The sequence below is a fragment of the Balaenoptera musculus genome, chromosome 10, assembly GCF_009873245.2.
Source record: "Balaenoptera musculus isolate JJ_BM4_2016_0621 chromosome 10, mBalMus1.pri.v3, whole genome shotgun sequence".
Lineage (NCBI taxonomy): Eukaryota > Metazoa > Chordata > Mammalia > Artiodactyla > Balaenopteridae > Balaenoptera > Balaenoptera musculus.
Genome location: NC_045794.1, coordinates 92100931 through 92117559, shown reverse-complemented (window position 1 = coordinate 92117559; position 16629 = coordinate 92100931). Strand labels below are relative to the sequence as shown.

Below are 16629 nucleotides of genomic sequence, written 5' to 3'. Positions count from 1 at the left end.
CTGACCTGGGATGTGAGGATAACAAGAGTACCTACCTCATGGGGGGGAGGGGGAGGGTTAAGTGAGTGAATGTATATATATCACGTGTCCACATCAGAGCCTGGCACACGGGACATGCTCAGTGCGCATCAGCTGTCCCTGTGTCACCCCTGCCTGCCAGCCAGCCTTCTGAGTCCCCAAAATCGCTCATACCCGCAAGGCCTTGGCTTGGGACACCCAAAATTAACTGCGCTACAGCAATTCTGCCGTTTCCCAACTCACTCAAGCTTCTGTCGTTTACTCTTTTAAAAAAAAAAAAATTTTTTTTTTGTTTATTTATTTTTGGCTGTGTTGGGTCTTCATTGCTGCACGAGGGCTTTCTCTAGTTGCGGCGAGCGGGGGCTTCTCTTGTTGCGGAGCACGGGCTCTAAGCACGCGGGCTTCAGTAGTAGTGGCACTTGGGCTCTAGAGCGCAGGCTCAGTAGCTGTGGCGCACGGGCCTAGCTGCTCCGCGGCATGTGGGATCTTCCTGGACCAGGGATTGAACCCTTGTCCCCTTCATTGGCAGGCAGACTCCTATCCACTGCGCCACCAGGGAAGCCCTGTCATTTATTCTTCATATTCGTGTGTTTACTCAACTGTGAGACTCCGACTTCACTCCCCTCCACCCTGCCCCCTGCTCCTACCATAAGGTAAGGACCCCGGAGCAAGAACACTGTGTCAGCTTGGTCGGGCCCAGGGACAGAGAGATGAGTACAACCCAGCCTCGCCCTCCAGGAATGTGAGGCCCAGCAGGAATGACACAAAAGAGACAATCATACCAAGCCCTCTGTCCCCTCACAGGTTCAGGTGACTCCTGGGCCTCGGGGGTCCCTGGCTTTCTTGGCGTGTCTGGAACTGACCTCTGTGGGGAGGGTGCCTTTCCCCACACACAACCCCCTCACTCGAGTGGGGCCGCAGCTGGGGGTGGCACCCTGGGGATATCACGTGACATACGGGAGCCCCAGCCTGCAGATCCCAGCTCTGGCCTGCCTGCTAAGTTTCATATTCTGAAAGGTGGACGCCTCACCTTCCAGCTTTTCCTCAAGACCACTGACGGGGAGCTATTTGGAACCAGGCACAGGGAGGGTGTTTCACGTGCAAAGCCCTACTTAATACTCATGTCAAACTTGTACCACAGAAGCAAACTTACCGATGAGGAAACTGAGACAAGAGGGGCTATTTTGTTCAAACCACCAAGTGGTAGAGCCCCGAGTTCCAATCTGATGGAGCCCGGAGTTCCCGGCTTTATCATCTCCCATCGTGACCAAGGAGCTCAGAGTCCCCCACAGGAACCGCCGTGGCGGTGGTGGGGCAGGGAGGCTGTGCCGGGGCGGCTGCTCTCACCTGTAACAGCTCCAGGTCTGCCGGCTCCGCCTGGGTGGGCACGAGCTCCGTCAGCATCTCCGACATCACCCTCACGTTCCCACTCACCATCTCCAGCTCACTGCGCAGCTTCCCGATCTGGAACACACGGTCGGCCCCGCTGAGAGAGGCCGGGGTCTGGAGCCTCTGCCACTCCTGGCACACAGCCTGGCACTACCAGCCCGACCTGCCGGCACCCTCTCTAGGCTCCCGGGCCACAGCCCTGCGCCAAGAGGCCCATGGTAGGCTTGCCCTCACCCCCGCTGACCCCCTTACACAGATGTTAGCAACTGTTACAGGGCGCCCAGTGCAGGGAGAGGCCAGGGGGAAAGAAGCTGAGGGCGGAGGCGGCCCGGAGTGTGGCTGGAGGGCTCTGGCATCTCCTGGGTGCTTGGCGCCTAACAAGGCCCTGGAGGGGGGCTCCCTTGAGGGGAGAGGAGGGAGGCCTCCCTCCTAGGAGGACAGGTTCTGTCTTGCTCCTGGTCCGCTTTGGTGCCCCAGACTCTTCCAAGGATGAGACCCAGTGCCGCCCCCCACCCTGAGTATGAGGCTCAGACTGAGCACTCGTTACAGGGACGTGAGCAGGTTTTCAACGATCAGGGGTCCCAGTCTTGGCTTGGGGAACAGCTGTAAATCGAGTCGCACAGTCTCTGCACTCAGGTGAGGTGGTGAAAGGCCCCTGCTGCGGCGTCTCGTGCGGCGGGCTCTGCAGGGCGTTTCCTGTCCTCATGGACAACGTGGACACTGTGAATGTCCAGGAAGGGTCCAGTGTGGACGTTCCCAAACCTGATCTGGTTGATGAACCCTTTGACCATGGGCTACCTCGCGGGTCTAGGATTTAGCAGCCTACATTTTGGGAAATGCTGGTGCATTCTCAGTTGGCTGAACCAGGTGATTTCAGAATCAGTGTCACCATATAAATTCACGGCGCCTGCCTGTGAGGGCAGCTACCATTCTGATCACCTCTAAGGTCCAAGCACTTAACGTATGTTGCTACTTAACCTTGACCATAGTCTCGTGAGGAAGGTATCACTGCCCAACCCTTACAGATGAAGAAGTGGGAGTGCAGACACAGGCCCACTACGGTTTGCCAGCAGCTTCCAGACCCGTAAAACGTTTGGTACATTTGGCCTGTTTAACGAACGCTCCTGGCAGAAGCAAGGGAAAAACAACTGATCACAAACCCAGCTTATCCGGGTCAGATGGGACCTAATTACAAGGAGTCTGGGAGTTACATCAGTGCTGCCTGAAAGGCTTAACGTGTCCCAGGAGACAGAAGGGGACTCTGAAATTAAACAGACTACTCGGTCTTGTTTAGCAAGAACCTTCTTCCACTGGACATAATCAGAGTCTTAATCCACACAGGTGCCAGACTTCAGGCAAATTGGTTAAAATTATAACCAGGTTACATCAGTTTTGGATCACAGGGTGATTTTACCACTTTTATGCCTGTTAGGAAAACTTTTCTAGTAATGTTATTTGTAACTCTGGGGGTTGATTTCATAACTTGCTATAAGTACAGAGGTTTCTCTTTAAATAGGTTTGAGTATGAAAGGCTGTTGGTAAGCTTATTTGTTTGTTAAGACCAAACGATACCGTAGAAGTTTGTAAAACACCTCAAAAGTGTGCACCCCCAGTGTGCAGGCCTTGAGCAACTCCGCCATGCACAACTAAAATGACCGCGCACCCAGGAATGCCAGTCATGGCTGTGGAAGTCCCTCGTAGGGCAGCAGCTAAGGCCGCCACAAACTGCTCGAGGCCAATGCGCAGGGCGCTGGCCTCACTGGCGGGAGGGAGGGGCTGAGGGACAGGCGGCCTGGTCTGAGGAAGGCAGTCCTGCAAAGCTACTCATGGGGCCCCAGAAAACGAGGCCCAGGCCCAGCCTCCAGGATCTTACACTATGCCTCAAACCTTCTTCTTGGGGCTTGGTGGGAAGCATCATGGTGCAAGGCAAGGGTTTAAATTTTTTTCTATACAGATGTTTTAGAACCGTTTTTAGCAAGAACCTCTGTCCAAATGAAATCTTACGTGAGACCCTGAGCAAACCCCAGCAAGGAAGTGGAGCTGCTGAGGCCAAAGGGCTGCCTGCTGGGTGCTTCCTCTCCCTGGAGCTGCCCGCAGGGCTCCACGGAGGGCACAGTTTGGAGAAGGGCCCAGGTGCAGGACAGAGCCTGCCTGGGGTCAGATTTGCGCTTGAATCCCAGCTCTGTCTCTGCTGAACTGTGTGGCTCTGGGCAAGTGAACTGATCTCTCTGAGCCTCATCTCCCAACAGGAAGGGTGACACACGCCCTGTGGGCCTGCCCTGAGGACTGGGCAGAGTAATTTCCACACTGACAGGGGCCCGCCCTGACTTGTGGGGAGGGGCAGGCCTACATCCTGACCTGTGCGGCTAGGCCCAGGCTCGTTTACCTGCTCAGCGGTTGGCATTATGGGTGTGTCGCTGGGGAGTAGGGCCAAGGTGGGCAGCGGGGTGGTGTGCTGGCCGGAGTCCCCTTGATGACTGGCGTCAGTGCCCACAGAAGAATTCTGTCCTGACGGTGTCTCTGAGTTGAACACGGTCTACAAGGCAACAAGCTGAATCAGTGAGGCTGGCAGGTCAGGGGCCACCAGGAAGCAGCCGCAGAAGCCCCTCTGGGGATGACTCCCGCCGCCCCTGCCCACTGCTCCTCACCCTCTGGGGCGTGTGGATGGGGGACAGCATGTCCAGGTCGGTCATGGGGAACTCCAGGCCCTTCCTCCGCAGGTCCTCGTAGACAGCGACCACACCTGTCAAGTCGGGCGAGCTGCGGAACGCGTCAGCCCAGGACTGAGGGGACAAGGGGACACGGCCGGTAATCACTGCTCACCGGCTCCCCTGCGAGCCTGCCTGCCGGTCCCCAGGGAGCAGAAATTCCCTCCTGGACTCGCCAAAGGTGGCGGCATCACCTGGACAGCCCGCTCCTCAGCAAGGCCCTCAGCCAACAAGGCTCCCCCCGACCCCCGGCTCAGAGGTCCCGTCAGCAGAGGAGCAAGACGGGCCCAAGAGATCAGACGAGAGAGTAGCACTGCCGGGGGGAGTAGCACCAGCGGGGGGAGTAGCACCAGCGGGGGGGAGTAGCACCGGCGGGGGGGAGTAGCACTGGCGGGGGGAGTAGCACTGGCGGGGGCACCTTCCTCCCAGCCCGCCCCCACCACCCACGCTCACCTGGATGAGGGTGAGCACCTTGTCGTGCACGATGGTGGGCGGGTTGTTCTTGGGCAGGATGGTCCTCACCAGCACGCCCTCCACGAAGTCCTGGCTGGCCACCAGCACGTGGAAGCGGTGCCCGCAGTTCTTGACGCAGGTTTCCAAGACCTGGAGGCCGTGCGGTGCCCGTGAGCACCCAGCAGAGGAGCGGGAGCGCCCGGACCCCACCCTCACACCCCACCCACGTCCCAGTGGGGAGGCCCAGCAGAGGATACAGCTCCCTGAAGTGAGACCCAGAACACGGAGGAGCGGGGATGACACCAGATCTGGCAGCTGGTTGGCTGGGGTGGGGAGCGGGACTTGGGCGGGCAGAGGGCCGAGTGCTGGCTGGAGGCCCCTGGCTGAGTGGCTCTGGTGCCCACAGAACCCTGTCCTGAGGCCGTCTCTGAGCTGAACACAGTCTAGAGGGGAGGTGGCTCTCCAGGTGTAAACCAGAGAACTTTCAATCAAATGGTGACTTCGTGGCCTAGGAAAAAGGCGCCCAACCTCCCTCCCCACTCCTGTCCCCGCTCCTGTCTCTCTACTCCGGGCAAGAGCTGCCTCTGATCTCCAGTTGAGCAGGTGGATCCAGATGTAAGTGCTGCCACGGGGGAGGCGGAGACAGAGCGCTCCCATCCCCACTCCTGTCCCCGCTCCTGTCTCTCTACTCCGGGCAGGAGCTGCCTCTGATCTCCAGTTGAGCAGGTGGACCCAGATGTAAGTGCTGCCACGGGGGAGGCGGAGACAGAGCGCTCCCATCCCCACCCCCCAGCCAAGCCCACCCTGACTGCCAGGCTGCCCGCTCATGCCTGTCCCGCCCTGCTGTGAGCAAGGACTGTCCTCAGCCTCTGGCGTTTGCTTTATGTTCGCTTCTCAGGGCCAATTAGGCCAAGTGCCAACTGGAACCCAACTTGGGTACCGCCCCCCAGAGGCCTGGGTGCACTGAGCTTCTGTGTCACCGGCAGGTCCTCTGCCCACGCGTCCCATGACGGGCCCTTGAGGGATGTGGGCCTCAAGTGTGTCTGCTCTCTGCACCGGTAGGTTAGAGAGAACTTTTCCAAATAGCCTCTCTTGCCACTCCTCGTTGGCCAGCCGTGTAGACAGGACAGTGCTTTGCCCACAGCCCTTGAAAGAGGAGCCCCAGGGTGGCTGGGAGTCCTGCTGGGCCCCCAGGGGACTGTGGTCCCACCGTGGATGGAGGGATGGGGCACTCACCGTGAGAGCCAACATCACCTCGTGGAAGTTCTTATTCCCCACGATTCTCTTCTTCACTGCTCGGAAGGCATCTTTGGGACTGGGCAGAAGGACAAGAGGAAGGATGGGCTGAGGCATGGAACCTCCTTGTCCAACAGAGGCGGCTGCGTGCCTAAGATCAGGAGGCACTGGAAGACGGGAACGGCTCTTATTTGCCCGTCTCCCTTGGTCTCGCCCTGTTTTGTGTGCCCAGGTTCTAATCACATCAGAATCTTCCTGTCCCACCAAAATCCTCCGTAGATGACGACTGCTTGGCGGGGATTCTCAGTGCGCAGTCTCTGGACACCCTGCACTAGAATCCCTTAGCGGGGAGGTGTGAGCGCTTGTTAAACATGCGGAACCCCAGACCCGACCCTAGACCCCCTGAACCAAGCTCTCAGGGAATCTGCATGCCACCGTGCCCCTGGGGCTTTATATGCATAAGTGAAGGTCAAGCACCAACAAGCTGCAGGCACAGAGCTCTTGGGCCCCATCCTGGCCAGCTCCTCTACTCACCCCTGTTTCCACCCAGGCCTTATCGGGCACCAGATGTGCCCACACCAGGCGGGGTGCTGGGACGCACTGGTGAATAAGACCCCCCGGCCCTGCTTCAAGGATCACATGTTCCAGGGAGACCCACCTAAGGGAGGGAAGCAAGCGGGTCCCGAGGTAAGAGCGAGTGTGAGTGTGTGAGTGTGGGCGGGTGGGCGGGTGCCGGAGGTCAGGGAAGCCTTCTCCCAGGAGGTGGCGCCACAGCTGGGCGTGAAGGATGGGATGCAGCCAGCAGCGGGGAGCAGGGGACGACGCGGTTCGGCGGAGGCAGGAGCCTGGACCAGGGCCGGGCGGGGAGGGCGTGACAGGAGGCCGCCAGCGTTGGGGGAAGGTGGAGGGCGGGGCTGGCGAGCCCGCGTGGTCACGGCGGGGAAGTGGAGCCGGCGGCAGCCTGCTCTCCCCGCCCCATCGGTAACTCCACTGCTGCCCCCAGGCCTCCCGCCTGCACCCTTGCCGCTCAGCCCTGTACAGGGGAAACCCACGTTGCCCGGACTGCCCTGGCCTAGGAGTCTTCGTGGCCGCCCCCAACTTCCACATCTACCGGGTAGAAGCCCAGCTAAAATCCGCCTCGCCCATGGCGCTTTCCCAGCCCTCCATCTCCTGGGTGCACTGACCCCGGGACTGCCCGGCTAGAGAGGAAGCTCCCTAGAGGCCAGGAGTGGCGTCCTCCTCTGACACTTTGCCTCCCCAGAGCCCAGCGCGCCACAGGAGCTCAAGCAACGCTTCTTAGGCCGGGGAGGGCCTGTCCTGCTGTCTGCTGGGCATCTGTCAGACTGTCAGTGCCAAATCCATCAAGGGCAAGTCGACAGAGTTGGGAACCCTGACATGACATGGGCCCCCCGACAGGACTGAAGGCGGCAGGCAAGGCTTTCTGGAAGAGACCTGCACGGGGGTGGCTGTGACGGAGACGACACGAGGGGTGAAGGGCCACGGCCCCGGACGGGGTGGGACCCTGTCCCTGAAGTGTGAGGGCGCTTTTCAACCCAATGCCCTGGGGCAGCTCCTCGCCCTCGGGGCTCCAACTCAGGGGAAGCTGGCTTCTGCTCCTGGCTTGGCCACTCCCCTGTGGCCACGTCAGCTCTCTAAAGGGACTTGTTTCCACTCCTTACAGAGTGACCCAGAAGTTCTGGCCTGTGTGCCACTACTGTGGGCCTACCGTGGGTCTAGTACTCTGCCAGGAGCACAGCACAAAGTGGGTGGCACGAGGCCACACACAACCCAAGGCGGGAGTGGACAGGAGACCAAAGCTTAGATGACAAGCTCCGTGAGGTCAAGGGTCACGTCTGCCTTGCTCACTGCTGGGTCCCCTGGGCCTCGTGCAGAGCCTGGAACCCAGGAGGTGCTCAAATCAATAGCACCTGAACAAGTCTGACCCCAGTTCTGCCGACGTTTACAAGGGAGATGGGGACTTGCTTCTCCAAGGACACAGCACTGACTTTCAGCCCCGACATTCAAGACGAGGCTCCGTGAGGTTTTCTGCCTCACTCTTCTCTCTTGGTGGCCCTGCCGCCTGCCCACCACTCTCATCCCCGACACTTATGAGTCCAGACGCAGGAGGGCGTGTCCCCTCCCAGCGCCTCGGCAAGCCCATGGCACACGGCTGGGGAGCTGGAAGGTTCTGGCAGCCCCCGTGCAGTCCTAATCGGCCTTGACCGTGTGCTGCAGACTCCCACAGCCTCCTCAGGCTCGGACCTGGGTTTTCCCTGTCTGCTCCCTCCACACGCAAAGCACCACGTGGTGAGAGGACCCCTCGCAGGGCGAATGGACCGTCCCAGTGAAAAACGGGGAGAGAACTGAGATCCTGCTCCAGCTTCTGAGCCTGCTTCTCTGGAACGGAGGCCTCACCTGGCGCCTCCTGCTGGCTGTGGTCATCACACCCCTCCCAACCCTTCCCTGGTTTCTCCTGAGAAGGACAGTGACCCTGCATCCATCCCCTCTCTCTCCCCTCAGGGCCTTGGGCAGATTGCTGGAAGGATCGAAGAGCTCTGTCTCTGAGACAAAGACCCAGAGAGGTAAAGTGATTTGCCCAAGGTCACACCGCTGGTCAGGGATGCCGGTCAGAGCCCACGAGCCAGGACCACGGTGCTGGCCCCACACCACGTCTTTGGTGGGGCTGCCTGACCCCAAGCAGGGTGCCGGGACCCGAGCACCAGAAATGCTCAGCCAGGGCTAACTTTGACCAGCCTCTCGGTTCCACTGCACGTTTACTCCCCTCCCTGTGACCACAACCCTCCCTGCTGGTCTCAGACCTTAAGGGAACGAAAGTCTGTTCTTGCTCACTGGGGAAGCTAGGAGTCCCTGCTGCACAGTCTAGCCCACGGCATGCAGATGGGGCTTGGGGCTTCCTCCTAATTCTAAGAGCTGCCAGCTGGCCTTGTCCTAGGAAGATGCCGTCCAGGTGACGTCCTAGGAAGGGCCAGTCGACTGCACTGCTGCTGCTGGGTGGGCCGCACACCCGATATCTCTGGGCTCCTCATCCATTTGATGAGACAGTCAGACTAGATCGTGGTTCCGAAACCACATGCGCTGTTGTGGCCACCCCGCCGGCGTCCCGCCTCTCCCCGGGGGTCCTCACCCTTCCTCGGTCTCATTGATGATGTCGCAGATCTCCATGTTGAGTGCCCAGTTCTCGCTCTGCAGGGAGCCATCTGTAGCTTTCTCTGAGGACAAGAAACCACAGGTCACACAGGTGTGTGGGGTTCCCAGACAAACTCAGCGGGAGTGGGGAGGACAATGGATGCTTTCTGGGCACCAGAGATGGGCCAGGCACCACGTAAATGGTGTCACCTTCATTGCCCCATTTCATCACTTAATTCTTATAGTAGCCATGCGAGGCTGGGGAGGAAGCCATGGCTGAGTCTACCAGCTGGGTGAGTGGGACAGGGATTCAGGGGGCCTGGCCTCAGAGTGCTTGTTTTTGACATGACAATATAGAGACAGGGTTTTGTTTTAGATTTGTAAATAAATGTTCCCTCTTGACCCTTTTATTATCTTTTGACTTGGAAACCATTCACATGGTTCAAAATGGAAAAAGCTCCGAAGAGGCATCAAATGGAGAGTAAATCTACCGGCCTTCCCTGCCCCCAGCTCCCTCTTCCTGGAGGCCCCCAGTTTCCTCTCAAATCTCCCAGAGATATTCTTTACCTCCAAAGCCAAGGCCACGGGGTTTTAAATCCCGACTCTGTTACCAACAGGAGACCTGGCCGTGGTCTTCCTCTACAAGCTAGCTTGTCTGTAGATGGGTAGAAGCGCCCTGGGGTGTCTGATGATGCAAACCAGGCATAAGCATGGTACTTGGTGCAAAACAGGTACTCAGTGGGCGGTGGGTCTTTTTTTTTTTTTTCAATTGAGGTGAAAGTCACACAACATAAAATTAACCATTTCAAAGTGAACAGTTCAGTGGCATTTAGTACATTCACAATGCTGTGCAACCATCCTGTCTATCTGGCTCTTGGGGTGAGGTCTCCAGGCCAGGAGTCACTACGAGATTCTCCAGGCCTGTCGAGGCCACAGTCGGTGGCCCTTTGCTGTAAGATCTGCTCAGTGCTGGGACCCGGCCGCCTTTTGTGTGCTCTAGTGTGAGAGGAGGTGGGTGAACAGTGAACACGGGAACAGAACATACTGTAGGACTTTCAAAAACGTTCTTTAAAATCCAAGTGCTGGGGCTTCCCTGGTGGCGCAGTGGTTAAGAATCCGTCTGTCAACGCAGGGGGACACGGGTTCAAGCCCTGGTCCGGGAAGATCCCACATGCCGCGGAGCAACTAAGCCTGTGCGCCACAACTATTGAGCCTGCGCTCCACAGCCCGCAAGCCACAACTCCTGAAGCCCGGGTGCCTTGTTGCTTTGCAACAAGAGAAGCCACCGCAATGAGAAGCCCGCGCACTGCAACAAAGAGTAGCCCCCGCTTGCTGCAACTAGAGAAAGCCCGCGCACAGCAACAAAGACCCAACGCAGCCAAAAAAAACCAAAAAACAAAAACTGAAGTGCTGTCCTTGCGTTCACATCACCCACTTTCCCTGCCCTCTCCATCTTCTAGATTCCATCCTCATGCAAACCTGACTTTAAAACAAGTTCCAATTGGACACAAGATGGCGTACTAGGAGGATGCAGAATCCATGTCTCCTCACAACTAGGGCACTTACCAGGCACTGGTGGGGGACCACAGACACCTAAGGGGATGGGAGGAACACCCAGTGACCGGCTTGCGGGATCTTGGTTCCCAGGCCGGAGGTTGGGCCCGAGCTCCTGTGGTGGGAGCTCCGAGTCCAAACCACTGGACTAACAGAGAACCTCAGACCCCAGGGAATATCTACTGGAGTGAGGCCTCCCGGAGGTCCTCATCTCAGCACCAAGACCCGGCTCTATCTAACTGCCTGCAAACTCCAGTACTGGACGTCTCAGGTCAAACAACCAGTAAGACAGGAATACAGCACCACCTATCAAAAACAAAAAAAATGAAACGACAAAAAAATTTTTACAGACGAAGGAGCAAGGTAAAAACCTACAAGACCAAATAAATGAAGATGAAATATACAACCTACCTGAAAAAGAATTCACAGTAATGATAGTAATAAGATGATCCAAAATCTCGGAAACAGAACGGAGAAAATACAAGAAACATTTAACAAGGATCTAGAAGAACTAAAGAGCAAACAAACAGTGATGAACAACACAATTACTGAAATTAAAAATACTCTAGAAGGAATCAATAACAGAATAACTGAGACAGAAGAACGGATAAGTGAGCTGGAAGGTAAAACGGTGGAAATAACTGCCAGCAAGCAGAATAAAGAAAAAAGAAGGAAAAGAACTGAGGACAGTCTCAGAGACCTCGGGGACAACATTAAACACACCAACATTCGAATTACAGGGGTCCCAGAAGAAGAAGAGAAAAAGAAAGGGCCTGAGAAAATATTTGAAGAGATTATAGTAGAAAACTTCCCTAACTTGGGAAAGGAAATGGTCAATCAAGTCCAGGAAGCACAGAGAGTACCACACAGGATAAACCCAAAGAAAAACATGCTGAGACACATATTAATCAAACTATCAAAAATTAAATACAAAGAAAAAATATTAAAAGCAGCAAGGGAAAAATAACAAATAACATACAAAGGAATCCCCATAAGGTTAACAGTTGATCTTTCAGCAGAAACTCTGCAAGCCAGAAGGGAGTGGCAGGACATACTTAAAGTGATGAAAGGGAAAAACCCACAACCAAGATTACTCTACCCAGCATGGATCTCATTCAGATTCCACGGAGAAATTAAAACCTTTACAGACAAGCAAAAGCTAAGAGGATTCAGCACCACCAAACCAGCTCTACAACAAATGCTAAAGGAACTTATCTAGGCAGGAAACACAAGAGAAGGAAAAGACCTACAAAAACAAACCCAAAACAATTAAGAAAATGGTAATAGGAACATACATATCGATAATTACCTTAAATGTAAATGGATTAAATGCTCCAACCAAAACACAGAGACTGGCTGAATGGATACAAAAACAAGACCCATACATATGCTGTCTACAAGAGACCCACTTCAGACCTAGGGACACATACAGACTGAAAGTGAGGGGATGGAAAAAGATATTCCATGCAAATGTAAATCAAAAGAAAGCTGGAGTAGCAATTCTCATATCAGACAAAAGAGACTTTAAAATAAAGACTATTACAAGAGACAAAGAAGGACACTACATAATGATCAAGGGATCAATCCAAGAAGATATAAGAATTGTAAATATTTATGCACCCAACATAGGAGCACCTCAATACATAAGGCAACTGCTAACAGCTATAAAAGGGGAAATCAAGAGTAACACAATAATAGTAGGGGACTTTAACACCCCACTTTCACCAATGGACAGATCATCCAAAATGAAAATAAATAAGGAAACACAAGCTTTAAATGATACATTAAACAAGATGGACTTAACTGATATTTATAGGACTTTCCATGCAAAAACAACAGAATACACTTTCTTCTCAAGTGCTCATGGAACATTCTCCAGGATAGATCATACCTTGGGTCACAAATCAAGCCTTGGTAAATTTAAAAAATTGAAATCGTATCAAGTACCTTTTCTGACCACAACCCTATGAGACTAGATATCAATTACAGGAAAAGAACTGTAAAAAATACAAACACATGGAGGCTAAACAATATGCTACTAAATAACCAATAGATCACTGAAGAAATCAAAGAGGAAATCAAAAAATACCCAGAAACAAACGGCAATGAAAACATGACGATCCAAAACCTATGGGATGCAGCAAAATCAGTTCTAAGATGGATGCCTACAGCACTACAATTCTACCTCAAGAAACAAGAAACAACTCAAATAAACAACCTAACCTTACACCTAAAGCAATTAGAGAAAGAAGAACAAAAAACCCCCAAAGTTAGCAGAAATCATAAAGATCAGAGCGGAAATAAATGAAAAAGAAATGAAGGAAACAATAGCAAAGCTCAATAAAACTAAAAGCTGGTTCTTTGAGAAGATAAACAAAATTGATAAACCATTAGCCAGACTCATCAAGAAAAAAAGGGAGAAGACTCAAATCAATAGAATTAGAAATGAAAAAGGAGAAGTAACAACTGACACTGCAGAAATACAAAGGATCATGAGAGATTACTACAAGCAACCATATGCCAATGAAACGGACAACCTGGAAGAAATAAACAAATTCTTAGAAAAGCACAACCTTCCCGAGACTGAACCAGGAAGAAATAGAAAATATAAACAGACCAATCACAAGCACTGAAATTGAAACTGTGATTAAAAACCTTCCAACAAACAAAAGCCTAGGACCAGATGGCTTCACAGGGCAATTCTATCAAACATTTACAGAAGAGCTAACATTTGAGAAGAGTTTCCTTCTCAAACTCTTCCAAAATACAGCAGAGAAGGAACACTCCCAAACTCATTCTACAAGGCCACCATCACCCTGATACCAAAACCAGACAAAGATGTCACAAAAAAAGAAAACTACAGGCCAATATCTCTGATGAACATAGGTGCAAAAATCCTCAACAAAATACTAGCAAACAGAATCCAACAGCACATTAAAAGGATCATACACCATGATCAAGTGGGGTTTACCCCAGGAATGCAAGGATTCTTCAATATATGCAAATCAGTCAATGTGATACACCATATTAACAAATTGAAGGAGAAAAACCATAGGATAATCTCAATAGATGCAGAAAAAGCTTTGACAAAATTCAACACCCATTTATGATAAAAACTCTCCAGAAAGTAGGCACAGAGGAAATCTATCTCAACATAATAAAGGCCATATATGACAAACCCACAGCCAATGTCATTCTCAATGGTGAAAAACTGAAACTATTTCCTCTAAGATCAGGAACAAGACGAGGTTGCCCACTTTCACCACTATTATTCAACATAGTTTTGGAAGTTTTAGCCACAGCAGTCAGAGAAGAAAAAGAAATAAAAGGAATCCTAATCGGAAAAGAAGAAGTAAAACTGTCACTGTTTGCAGATGACATGATACTATACATAGAGAATCCTAAAGATGCTACCAGAAAACTACTAGAGCTAATCAATGAATTTGGTAGAGTAGCAGGATACAAAATTAATGCACAGAAATCTCTTGCATTCCTATACACTAATGATGAAAAATCTGAAAGAGAAATTAAGGAAACACTCCCATTTACTACTGCAGCAAAAAGAATAAAATACCTAGGAATAAACCTACCTAAGGAGACAAAGGACCTGTGTGCAGAAAACTATAAGACACTGGCGAAAGAAACTAAAGATGATACAAACAGATGGAGAGATATACTATGTTCTTGGATTGGAAGAATCAACACTGTGAAAATGACTATACTACCCAAAGCAATCTACAGATTCAATGCAATCCCTATCAAACTACCAATGGCATTTTTCACAGAACTAGAACAAAAAATTGCACAATTTGTATGGAAACACAAAAGACCCCGAATAGCCAAAACAATCTTGAGAAAGAAAAATGGAGCTGGAGGAAACAGGCTCCCGGACTTCAAACTACAGTACAAAGCAGTAATCAGTAATCAAGACAGTATGGTACTGGCACAAAAACAGAAATATAGATCAATGGAACAGGATAGAAAGCCCAGAGATAAACCCACGCACATATGGTCACCTTATCTTTGATAAAGGAGGCAAGCACATACAATGGAGAAAAGACAGCCTCTTCAATAAGTGGTGCTGGGAAAACTGGACAGCTACATGTAAAAGAATGAAATTAGAACACTTCCTAACACCATACACAAAAATAAACTCAAAATGGATTAAAGACCTAAATGTAAGGCCAGACACTATAAAACTCTTAGAGGAAAACATAGGCAGAACACTCTATGACATAAATCACAGCAAGGTCCTTTTACACCCACCTCCTAGAGGAATGGAAATAAAAACAAAAATAAATGGGACCTAATGAAACTTAAAAGCTTTTGCACAGCAAAGGAAACCATAAAAAAGACGAAAAGACAACCCTCAGAATGGGAGAAAATATTTGCAAATGAAGCAACTGACAAAGGATTAACCTCCAAAATATACAAGCAGCTCATGCAGCTCAGTATCAAAAAAACAAACAACCCAATCCAAAAATGGGCAGAAGACCTAAATAGACATTTCTCCAAAGAAGATATACAGATTGCCAACAAACACATGAAAAGATGCTCAACATCACTAATCATTAGAGAAATGCAAATCAAAACTACAGTGAGGTATCACCTCACACCAGTCAGAATGGCCATCATCAAAATATCTACAAACAATAAATGCTGGAGAGGGTGCGGAGAAAAGGGAACCCTCTTGCACTGTTGGTGGGAATGTAAATTGATACAGCCACTATGGAGAACAGTATGGAGGTTCCTTAAAAAACTAAAAATAGAACTACCATATGACCCAGCAATCCCACTACTGGGCATATACCCTGAGAAAACCATAATTCAAAAAGAGTTATGTACCACAGTGTTCACTGCAGCACTATTTACAAGAGCCAGGACATGGAAGCAACCTAAATGTCCATCAACTGAGGAATGGATAAAGAAGATGTGGCACATATATACAATGGAATATTACTCAGCCATAAAAAGAAAGGTAATTGAATTACTTGTAGTGAGGTGGATGGACCTAGAGTCTGTCATATAGAGTAAAGTAAGTCAGAAAGAGAAAAACAAATACCATATGCTAACATATATATATGGAATCTAAAAAAAAAAAAAAAATTGGTTCTGATGAACCTAGGGGCAGGACAGGAGTAAAGACACAGACATAAGAGAATGGACTTGAGGACACGGGGAGAGGGGAAGGGTAAGCTGGGACAAAGTGAGAGAGTGGCATGGACATATATACACTACCAAATGTAAAATAGATAGCTAGTGGGAAGCAGCCGCATAGCACAGGGAGATCAGCTCGGTGCTTTGTGACCACCTAGAGTGGTAGGATAGGGAGGGTGGGAGGGAGATGCAAGAGGGAGGGGATATGGGGATATATGTATGCATATAGCTGACTCACTTTGTTATACAGCAGAAACTAACACAACACTGTAAAGCAAGTATACTCCAGTAAAGATGTTAAAAAAAAAAAAGAAAAAGACCAAGTTCCAGCAGAGTGTGCAGAGACAACTCTGTACTCTGCTTGTCTCAGGCAAGATTCTGCCCCGCACGTTACTCCTGCGGGTCTGTCAGGCCCACGCACGAGTTTTTAACCATCGGTTGGATCAGCGTTTAGGGCAGTAGCCAAGTTCCCCCATTACGGCAGTGTCTTTGGCTTCAGAGTCTGGCTCCAGGCTCAGAGCCTCACACCCGTGGCCTCAGTGCACCCGCGGGCATAGCTCTGTGGGCTGTCTCCCAGGAGCCCCGATGGACCGGGCACACGGAGCTCTTATTCCACGCGATGGTGCAAGGGAGGCTCTCTCATCACCCTGCTCTTGGGTGAGACCCCTCACGCGTCGCACAGCTACTGACGTGCAGGCCTGCTCTAGGCACTGGGGATGCAACGTGGACAGATGGACACGGTCCCTGCCCTGTGGTGCCCAGAGAAGCCACACTCCGAGCCAGGCTCGTCAGGATAGAGGGGGCAGACTCCGTGTGACTGGGCAGGGCCCTCTTCCAGCTGGGCAGGCAGCCCCATCCTGCGGGCAGAGCCTGGGCTGGGCTGGCACAGTCAGCTCCCTAGAACGGTGGCTTCCATGATCTCGGTTTTGAAATTGGCCTGACTTCAGTTCCACCCTGGGTCCCCCTT

At 51.7% G+C, this 16629-nt stretch overlaps 1 protein-coding gene across 1 annotated transcript in view; it reads right to left on the bottom strand.

Moving 5' to 3' along the window:
* The window catches only part of TOM1 (target of myb1 membrane trafficking protein), a 46244-nt gene that overhangs the window by 14288 nt on the left and 15327 nt on the right, over nucleotides 1-16629 (bottom strand). The window contains exons 2-7 of the mRNA XM_036866575.1: nucleotides 8950-9034; nucleotides 5805-5883; nucleotides 4569-4718; nucleotides 4056-4190; nucleotides 3794-3943; nucleotides 1366-1482 (exon numbers count right to left, since the gene is read on the bottom strand). Coding sequence (XP_036722470.1) covers nucleotides 1366-1482; nucleotides 3794-3943; nucleotides 4056-4190; nucleotides 4569-4718; nucleotides 5805-5883; nucleotides 8950-9034 — 716 coding nt within the window. The remainder of the gene's footprint in view (nucleotides 1-1365; nucleotides 1483-3793; nucleotides 3944-4055; nucleotides 4191-4568; nucleotides 4719-5804; nucleotides 5884-8949; nucleotides 9035-16629) is intronic.